The sequence below is a fragment of the Sorex fumeus genome, unplaced genomic scaffold (assembly GCF_029834395.1).
Source record: "Sorex fumeus unplaced genomic scaffold, SorFum_2.1 ptg000157l, whole genome shotgun sequence".
Lineage (NCBI taxonomy): Eukaryota > Metazoa > Chordata > Mammalia > Eulipotyphla > Soricidae > Sorex > Sorex fumeus.
Window position 1 is genome coordinate 293,019 of NW_026606214.1, and position 10,747 is coordinate 303,765.

Consider the following 10,747-nt stretch of genomic DNA (forward strand, 5'->3'; position numbering starts at 1 on the left):
TGTACTGAAATCAGTCTGCACGATAGCCGTGGGTCTCTCTGTGCTGGGGCAGGAGGGCAAGTAAACCCTGGCAACATCTAACCCGAGACACTTACTCCTGGGGCCTCGCCTGGGGGCTGTGTGTAGCAGGCTCACGTTGGAATCCCCAGGCCCTGGTTCTGGTTCCGGTTCCGGCTCCAGGTCTGGCTCTGGCTGGCTGCCAAGATGGCCTTTGTCCGACGCCATGTCCCCGGGACCAGCAGGCTGCAGCTGTGGGGAGAGGGGTTTCAGTGAACTCAGTCCCTAGATGGGGGGTGAGTGGATCACTCAGAGCTATACCACTGTCACCCCAGTTACTGGGGTCATCCCTGGGAAGCAGTGTTGACCTTGAGTTTCTCTAGGAGGTTTCTTGGGAAAGGATCAAGTATCCCCAAATAAATCTGGTCACTGTTTTCGATGTGTGTGGAGATCCACAGAAACGTGGAGGAGAAACGTGACGAGCAAAGTCACGACCAATCTATCTCCAACTCGATTTCATTTGGAAACAGCTCCCGAATGTCCCTAGGTAATCCAGAGTGAAGAATCACCTCCTGTCCACCCCCAGACTCTGGGGGCTGCGGGAGCATGTGAGCAAAGGGATGGTGTATCCCCAGTTCAGGATGGTCTTGAGGATAAAGGCTTGCTTTGGGAACCAGTAACTTTTGAAACAGCAACTTATTTGGGGGCCAAACTGCTAATGCTCTCACACCTTGTGGTGCTGGGGATGGCGGCGTATGCAATGTCGGAGATCAAGCCAGTCAGCCGCTTACAAGGCAAGTGCCTCATCCCCTGTCCTAATTCTCTGGCCCATTTATTTTATTTCAGATGTTTTTTCGGTTTGGGGCCACACCTGGCAGTGCAGGGTTACTCCCGGCTCTGCACCTAGGAATTAGTTCTGGTGGTGTTTGGGGGACCAGGTGAGATGTCTGGGATTGAACCTGGGACTGCCACATGCAAGGCAAGCGCCCCTCTGTGCTCTCTGGCCCATCCATTGCCTTCTATCCCTACGAGGAGAAAACGAGCCCTTCACTGAGATAAGAATGAGCAGCAGGTGAGTGAAGCAGAGATTCTGCCCTCAAGTGGCTCTGGGCAGGCCTGAGGAAACTGATTGAAAAAGAGTAAGTCCTCTGGTGACGGAGATGCTAGGTCAGGGGTTACGACTTTTTGCACAATTCTTGACAATAGCCAAGAAAAAGAAACAACCCAACTTCCCAAAGACCAGACAGCTGAGTGGCTGAAACAAGGTGTATACAGAGAGAGAGAGAGAGAGAGAGAGAGAGGAGAGAGAGAACTTTGGTCCACACTATTCCTGCCTTTTTTCAAAATATATCAATAACTTGTTATTATCTTCTGTTCAAAATTAGTCCAGTTTCTTGACAACTCTGGGGTTTTAAGAGTACAGGCCCAGCCGCTTCATGTCTATCACCACCCATGCCCACCAAGGAAATGCCACCACTACCCCCCACAGTCCACTGGACCCCATCTCCCTCCAGCTCTCGCGGGTCACATTCAAGGCTCGCTTTTGGGCTTGGGTCGGGTCTGGTTCCTTGCTTTGTTGCTTGATCTCCTACAGATGCATGAAGCCATCTGTATTTCTTTTGCTCTTTCATTTCTTCTAGCATGAACCCCTCCAGCTCTGGTCCTCGTCACAAAGGCAAGATTTTCTCTTAGCGTTGTGTGCGTATGTGTATGGGTGTGTGCCTTGCGTGTGCGCGTGTGCACGTATTTTTGCTTGTGTGGGAGTGTATGTGTGTGCGCGTGCGCGTATGTGTGCGGCGCTGCACCCCTTGGTGCCCGTGCCTGTGGCCTTGGCGGGTTAAAGCTCAGGAATGAATGACTGTGGGGCTGGGGGCGCTGTGACGTGGTTCGGATGCCCCTCCCTAGGTGCAGAGAAACTCCACAGCTCCAGGATGCCCCCCCCCCCGTCCTCCCCTCCCCCGCCCGTGCTGAGCCCGGGGCCCAGCGTGCAGGGCCGCTTCCTCGCCTCGCCTCTCACGGGCCGCCCCCAGCCCCCGGGTCCCCTCTCGGGGGGCCCCCATCACGTGCCTTAAGATGGCGCTGCCTGCCCTGCGTCCCGGGCTGGCACCGGGATCCGTTCCCGCACTCCCACGCGCCCCCGTGCCCGCCAGCAGCCGCGGCCCGGCTCCTCCTGGCCGGCCCCACCCCGCGCTAGATGCGTTTACCTGCACCGGGGAGACCGCGCGGCAACGCTCCGCACACCGGAGGGCGCGTCCTGCAGGGCGGGAGCTTGGGACGGGGCGGGGGCGAGACTGGAGGGAATTTCGGGGCTCCGAGACGCCGGCGGCTGCTCCCCAGCTCTGCGGTCCTGCACTGCCCTCTGCCGCCGAGGGCCGCGAGGACAGTGCTGAGTCCCCGCGCCTGCTGAGCCGGGCGCCTACTAAGCCGCAGAGAAGCAACCCCCCCCCCACCCCCCACGAGCTCCACAGCACCTGCTCCCGGACAGGGAAGGGCCCCCGGGGCTCCACAGCACCTGCACCCGGACAGGGAAGGGCCCCCGGGGCCCCACAGCACCTGGACCCGGACAGGGAAGGGCCCCCAGGGCCCCGCAGCACCTGGACCCGGACAGGGAAGGGCCCCCAGGGCCCCGCAGCACCTGCTCCCGGACAGGGAAGGGCCCCCAGGGCCCCGCAGCACCTGCTCCCGGACAGGGAAGGGCCCCCAGGGCCCCGCAGCACCTGCTCCCGGACAGGGAAGGGCCCCCAGGGCCCCGCAGCACCTGCTCCCGGACAGGGAAGGGCCCCCAGGGCCCCGCAGCACCTGCTCCCGGACAGGGAAGGGCCCCCAGGGCCCCGCAGCACCTGCTCCCGGACAGGGAAGGGCCCCCAGGGCCCCACAGCACCTGCTCCCGGACAGGGAAGGGCCCCCAGGGCTCCACAGCACCTGCACCTCAACAGGGAAGCACCTCCAGGGCTGCCCGCAGCACTTGCACCTGGACCGTCCCTGCGATGCCCACCTCTCCCCGGAAACCAGACACACACGTCCCTTCCACGTCTTTCCTCCTACCTGCTTCTTCCGCTTCTGCCTTGGCACCTTGGAGAACTTTTTCTGTTGGCCCTCCTCCGCCTCATCTTCAAGGAACTCCTTTGTAAGAGGGAAAAACAAAAGGCAGAGCAGTCACTGTGTGGCCTTGGGGGGAGGATCACGGGGAGAAGGAGCAGGGTGGTTTTAGGCGTTTTGGGTGCAAATTCAACACCCCCGGGGCACGTATGGGAGAAGGGACAGCTGGCCTAGGTAGGCCTCCGCCCCAGCAGACGAGAAAGAGGAAATGTCCTCGGAAGCATCGAGAAGGGGATCGAGAGCCATTGCCGCCCTCCTCCCGATTTTCCTCCAAGCACAGAACATTGATTCAGAGCTCCTGTGACCCCCAGGCTCCCGGGATGCAGAGCTGCTCCTCTGAGAGCCCGTGAGGGACCCTGCCAGACGGAGCCCCCGGACTCAGCCTAGTGTGAGTTGCCGCCAGCCCCTCCGCTGCCCCAGTTTACTCTAGGGTAAAGACTGTCCCTGTGAACCCGCCGGAGATAAGGGGAGAGTGGCAGAGGAGAAGGGAGCAAGGGGATTCAGACACTTCGGTGGTTTTTAAGGAAGGATGGAGCAAAATATCCCATCACAGAGTCCATCACAGAGAGTTGATAACCAAACTTAGAGGGTGCCAGTCCAGGTGGCAGGCTGGGGCTGGGGTGGGGCAGGAGGGGACCTGGGAGCAGCGAGAAGGGAAGTTGACTCTGGTGGGGAGATCAGAGATGGAACATTGTATTCAGAAGCCCAGCTTGGAATAACTTTGTAACTCAGGATGGAATCTCGTGTGTCAAACCCCACCCCACCCCTATGAATAACTTTGTAACTTGTAACTTTGTGCTTTAATTTATTTTTTTTAAATTATAGCACTGTAGCACTGTTCTTCCATTGTTCATCCATTTGCTCTAGAGGGCACCAGTAATGTCTCCATTGTGAGACTTCTTGTTACTGTGTTTGGCGTATCGAATACATCACGGGGAGCTTGCCAGGCTCTGCCCTGCAGGTGGGATACTCTTGGTAGCTTGCCGCGCTCTCTGAGAGGGGCAGAGGAATCGAACCCAGGTCGGCTGCGTGCAAGTAAACGTCCTACCCGCTGTGCCACATCTGGCATCCCTTGGCGGGGGGGCTCCTCTCCTGAAGGTTCCCGAGGGGTCAACTTCAGTGTTGTGGGAGACTCTTGAACTCCAGTTGGCCACAAACAAGGCAAGTCTCTCCAGCCCCACAGGTTTTATGTATGTATGTATGTATGTATTTATTTTGAGAAAGGAGAAATCCTCTAAAGAAAAGGCCTCCCCCTGTTATGCCTTCTATAGTTAAAGCTGAATACTCTAAATTGCTCTGGCTTTAAACTTTTCTGGAGTTTTTCAAACTGGGGCGCAAGTACTTTAGGGTGTAAAGAAATGTGAAGGAAAACACTGAATCCCTCCTTGCATCTTAAATATACTGTCACCGTCACTGTCACTGTCCTCCCGTTGTTCATTGATTTGCTCGAGCGGGCCCAGTAACGTCTCCACTGGAGACTTTGTTGTTACTGTGTTTGGCATATCGAATACATCATGGGTAGCTTGCCAGGCTCTGCCATGGGGGCGAGATACTCTCGGTAGCTTGACAGGTTCTCCGAGAGGGGCGGAGGAATCAAACTCGGGTCAGCCATGTTGGCTGCATGCAAGGCAAACACCCTGCCGCTGTGCTATCGCTCGCTCCGAGGACAGGTTGCACGCGGCCGACCTGGGTTCGATTCCCAGCATCCCATATGGTCCTCTGAAATATACTGAAATTTTATTACTGTTTATTAATCTATTTTTGTTTGGGGGTTACACCCAGCAGTGCTCAGGGGTTTCTCCTAGCTCTCTGCTCAGAGATCACTCTTGGCAGAATGCTGGGGACAGTATGTGGTGCTGGGGATCTTGATATATTAGGCATAATTTTTTTTAAAGTTGGAGAGATAGTGTAACAGGTTGCCTTGCATGTGGCTGACCTGGGTTCAATCCCTGGCACCACATGTGGCCCCCCAAACAAACAAAAATGTTTAAATATGCAAACAGAGAACTAGGAATATGGATTTTGGTGATGTTGAATATAGAGAAAAGTCTTGCAGTTTTCTGGTCCAGATTCTAAGTCATATGATACTCGTGGCCTTGGCATGAGAGAAGATGGGATCTACGGACAGAGGAAGAGAGTGGGTCTCAAGCAGGGGTTGCCCTGGGGTGGGGGGCTTTTCCATCTGTGAGTTCTCTGCCTCAGCCTCAGGGCAACGATCCTTCTGACTCAGGTCTCATTCTGGAGAACCCCAGGAAGAGTTTTAAGTCTGGAAGCTACCACTGGGATTCCAGCACGATGAAGGGTCAAAGTGTGTTCTTAGTTTGAGCGCAAACTCTTCTTGCTGCCCTGGGGCTGGGAGAGAGCTAGGTCTATTCATTTTGTCCGCCCCCCCCCCCCCCTTATGTTTGGTGTCTCAGCAATGGATAACCCGTAAGATCTCAAATGAGAAGCAACGTAAAACTGCAGGACGGAGGGTTTCAGTCACTCACTGCATCTCTATAGACCCGGAAAATATTTGTTGCATAAATAAATAAGCACATGTAGACTGATGAGCTTGTTAGCGCTTAAAGTTTTGTGATTTAATTCAAAATTTTTTTTTAATTTTATAAAGTATTTCAGGGTGCTTGCCTTGCATGCGGCCGACCCAGGTTTGATTGCTCTGTCCCTCTCGGATAGCCCAGCAAGCTACTGAGAATATCCCGCCTGCATGGCAGAGCCTGGCAAGCTCCCCGTGGCATATTTGATATGCCAAAAACAGTAACAATAAGTCTCACAATGGAGATGTTCCTGGGCCTGGTCGAGCAAATCGATGAACAATGGGAGGACAGTACTACAGTGCTACAGTTCAAATATTTGATCGCGTTTCCTATTCAGACACCAATTTCACCATCATTGCCCCTTCCCACCACCATATTTTGGATGTTCCCATCCAGAACCCCAATCCTTGCCCCAAAGCAGAACTGAAATAATATATTTTGTATTATTTGTTATGAAAAACCACTGAAAATGTTATAAAAACGTTTCCTTAGGGGAAAGAGTGTGAAGATTATTGTATTTCACTGAGGGGGCCATTAAGCCCTTCTATAAGAGATGACTAACATGTTCTTAGAGGTTGAGCCTTGTGTGCTTACATATATACGTATATATATACATACATATATACATATATAGAGTAAAAATAATTTTCCTCTAATATTGGTTGCCTTCTATTTTGAACTCCATCAAATGTGGCGCAGTACCCTTGGAGTATGGGTAGGGTGTGTGGTATCAAGTGTCGCCACGGCTAAAGTTTTGTTTAAAGTTGATCTACATGGACTTTGCGATGTGTTTCCTCAAAACCTTTGGAGAACTCTGTTGAAAACAGCTGAAAGGCCGTTTCTACCTCTGTGTCTCGTGTCCCTGAGCCCTTGAGCCCAGGGAGAAGCCAGGATTGAGAGCATTTCTTCTTTTCCTCCTCTGCTGGGCAATGTATTTCACTCTGGTGCAGTGGGAGGTTGGGAACTTCCTTCCTGCTCCAGGCAGCCAGGCAATACCATTTGCACACCCATGCGACAGAGGGTTTTGAGTACCTGCAATTTCTCTAGAAATCAGAATTTCTTTAGAAACCAGGGTGCATCCGCAGCCCAGACTCCTTCTCCGTGGTGTTAAGTTACTACTGTTGGAATTGAGGCAAATGTGACTAAGATGTTGAAGGATGTTAAGTAGAGGTGGAACCTGGGGGTGTCCACAGCACTGCTCAAGCTTCTGTCTATGCGCACAAACTTACCTCGGTGATTATTTTCACTTTTTCTTCTTTAGCGTTCATTTTGGCCGGCCTGAATGAGTTGGCTGTACCTCCACTAGAAAAGAACAAAGAGGAAAAGAGGCATTTTGTCATCAGTGGAATTCTCTCTTCTTCTTGGGAGTGTTGGGGGCAGGAGGGCGAGTTTCTCATCACTAGGACGATGGACTTGCAGACGCAGGGCTGGCAGAGAGGAGGGCTGGGGAGAAGGAGGAGCCTGGCACCTGGTGAGCTGGGCAGTGAACCTGTGTCCTTCGAGCCCAGGGCCCTGGCTGGACCCACACCCAAGGGACTGTCTCATAGCGCTCTCGGCCCTCAGATCTCCGCCTCCCCTCCACTGCTCACTCTACCCTTAACCCTGGTTCTCATTTCCAGAGCAAAGGGATGCGACCAGAGAGGGTTTCTGCATCCTCCTTCCGTCTGCCTGCCAAGTGACTTGGGTCACCCCTGGGACTGACCCTGCTTTCCCTTGAAAAAGGGAAAGGCTCCCAATTGAATGGATTGATCCTTGGGCACGGGATCAATCCATTCAATCCTTCCCGCCTCTGGGACCTTGAGCCAGACAGGTCCTGTCCACTCGTTCCACCCACCTCTTCCACCCAGACAATCACTTCTTCCTGCTCCATTGGCTCATTCCTATTGGTACCCAAAGGGCTGTGACTGGTTCCTTCTTTTGCTTTTTCTTTATTGAATCACTGTGATATAGACCCTTAAAAATCTGTTCATGATTGGATTTCAGTCATGCAGTATCCCAACACCCCTCCCTCCACCAGTGTACATTTCCCAGCACCAGCGTCCCCAGGTTCCCTCCCATCACCCCCCTCTATGGCAGGTGCATTTCCTCTCTCTCTGCCTCTGTCTCTGTTGGCTCTTTATTTTTAAAATACTCTTTTGGGCCCAAGAAAGACTACAAGGGTTGTCTTACATGTGGCCAAGCCTGGAGAAGCTTCTGAGCACAACCGAATGTAGCCACAAAATTAAAATATCTCTATCTCTATCTCTATCTATTATAACCTCTCTCCTGGGCCAGAGAAATAGTACAGGGGTTAATATACTTACCTTGGACATGGCTGACTAGAGTTCGGTCCCTGACACCCCATATTGTCCCCCAAGCCTCATCAGGAGTCATCCCGGAGCACAGAACCAGGAGTAAGCCCTGAACACCACAAGGCTACAAAACAAAACCAAAAACCCAACTCTCTCCTGACTTTACTTCCTAACCATTGCTCAATTATTCAGTCCTCTGCAGACCTCTACAAACCCTCTCTTGTCAACCAGTCCTGGAACCCCACTTAATGCGATTGCTCTTGGCAGGGCCTCTAGATACCCCTCAGTCACTACACAGTGGTTCATCTTTGGCCTGTTTGACCTGTCAGAGGCATTGACTGACCCATCACTTCCTTTTTCTTGAAACCTTTTCTCTATTTGACTTCGAGGTCGGACTCCAGCTGAATCTCACGAAGACAATGTTTATGAGAAACAGTCTCGTTCCTGACGTTCCATTCGCTCTCAATGGAACGATCATCTCTGAATGCAACAGTTATGTGTACCTAGGTCGAGAAGTCAACATGACAAATGACCTGGCACCTGAGTTGCACAGGAGGAAGAGAGTGGCTTGGAATGCCTTCAAGAGTGTTGAAGAAATAGCTAAGAGGATGAAGAACCTCTGGCTCTGGGCACATCTCTTCAATTCCACTGTTCTTCCTGCATTAACATATGCCTCAGAGACCTGGGCCCTAAGAAAACAGGATGAGAACGCTATTAGGGTCTCCCAAAGAGGAATTGAAAGAGCTATGCTTGGAGTATCATGTTTCATTCAAATCAGAGAAAGAATCCGGAGTTCCAACCTCGACCTCCGTGGAAGGTCAAGAATCAGGGATACTGTCTTGTTTGCCAAGGTTGAAAATCAGATGGGCTAGTCATGTAATGAGATTTGAGACGACTGCTGGACTAGAGCCATTACGACTGGATTCCACGGGATGTCAAAAGACTGCGTGGCCACCCACCTACAAGATGGTCAGACTTCTTTGTCAAGACCCTGAATGATCGATTTGAGGCTCTTCGTGTTCCTAGAACAAACAGATAACATTGGGCTACAGTAGCACGCGACAGGGACGAATGGAGACGTTACTGGTGCCCACGTGAGCAAATCGATGAGTAATGGGAAGTCAAGTGATCAAGTGATCAAGTCTTCGAGGTCATGCTTTCTTGATTTTGCTCCCACCCCTAGCAGCTCCTTCCCTCACATGTGGGCTGATTTCTTCTCTGAAATTAGGAGTAGTTGAGATTTGGTCCCAATTCACTGCACTAGGTGTCTCATCCCATCTCTGGACCTCATGTGCTAAACTCCCTTGTCCCCCACCAGATTAATTCTGGACCCACACAACTCCCGAGAACTCCAGACTCAATACCCAAATATCCAGGACTCCATGGATAAGGTCACTTGATTAATCTGGGAATTTGTCCCTCTACCCTTAAAAAAAAAAATAAAGCTCAAGGTTGGTATATGCTTCTGGGTAAATAAGTTTCAGAATGCACCCAGGAAAGAATACAATAGCAAGAAAGAATAGAAGAGATGACAGTTATGTGCTAGCTGCAAATGTGCCCAGGCAAGCATAGAATAAGGTTGTCTAGGGTCTTGTAGATGTAGCGGCAACATGGGAAAGAAAAAGTAGAATAGGGACCTGTCAAGACTTTACATTTTAAGGGCCCTCCTGATTGCTACGTAAAAGGCCTCAGCCTCTGCTCTTCACGTACTGACTGAATGTTTGTGTTCTCAGTGACTGCCCCCAATGTCTCTGTCTATGACAGCTCCCCATGGGTGCAGGAGAACAACACTGTGTTGGAAACTGGCCTGTCGGTGAGGCCAGTGCTGGCTTCCCAGGTGACCTAAGGCTTGGATGGTCCATGTATCTATTGTTTGTCTCCTTATGTTTATCTCCTTATGTGTGTTTGTCTCATTCTCTGTGACTAACCCCCCACTGGATGGAGTCCAGGTATCAATCCATTGGCTTCAGACAGTGAATGTGCCCCCAAAGGAAGTTCTTTGTCATTGCCTTTGCGCTGAGTGTCCCACAACACTCCTGAACACATGGGCGTCATTCTCGATGTCCCGTTCGCCAGAATCCTGGCATCTTTGCCTCCAAGTGGTGTTGAGAGTACAATCACACAACACGGTCTCTCGCGTGGCTCACTGCAAAGCCACTTCGCTGAACGAGAGTTCATTCTCTACTGACACTCTGAGCATTCAAGCAAGATCATGCTGTTTCTCTCCATAAGATTCCTCAACCACATCACCTTCTCAAAATGGTTAGCTCCCGGTGGAAAATAAATACTTTCTCTGGCCTACCAGGTCCTCCTTGATGGACAACTCTGGTGATCACCAACAGCACAATAAAAAGAAAGGGAAAATGGAAAAACACAGAAAGCGAAACAGTGGAAGTGGTTAATAATCATGCCTAGGAGGTAATTAAGAGAGGAAGAGGGAGCAGACATGGAAAATGGAATGCTAAACAACATTCCATTGAACAAATGGAATGCGCGTGAACAAATAAATCTGATAATTACAAAATAGGGAAAAAAGAACTGAAATATTTTACTAATTCAAAAAGGACTTTCCATAAATCAAAAAAGTCATACATGGGGGCAGTAGCAATAGTACAGTGGTTAGGGCATTTGCCTTGCACGTGGCAGACCCGAGTTCGATCCCCACATCCCATAAGGTCTTCCGAGTACAGCGAGGCATATTTCCTGAGTGCAGAGGCAAGAGTAACCCCTAAGCATCACAGAGTGTGACCCAAAAAGGCAAACAAAAAAAGACTGAAAAGAGTTCATATATGTTCAAACCAAGTTCCCGGAAGAGAACAACAC

General features: G+C 51.4%; 1 protein-coding gene across 1 annotated transcript in view; it reads right to left on the bottom strand.

Annotated features, from left to right (window-relative positions):
- Positions 1-6,934, bottom strand: part of CC2D2A (coiled-coil and C2 domain containing 2A) — a 120,655-nt gene extending 113,721 nt beyond the window's left edge. The window contains exons 1-3 of the mRNA XM_056107296.1: positions 6,863-6,934; positions 3,043-3,120; positions 96-249 (exon numbers count right to left, since the gene is read on the bottom strand). Coding sequence (XP_055963271.1) covers positions 96-249; positions 3,043-3,120; positions 6,863-6,901 — 271 coding nt within the window. The 5' untranslated portion in view covers positions 6,902-6,934. The remainder of the gene's footprint in view (positions 1-95; positions 250-3,042; positions 3,121-6,862) is intronic.
- Positions 6,935-10,747: the final 3,813 nt, after the last annotated feature.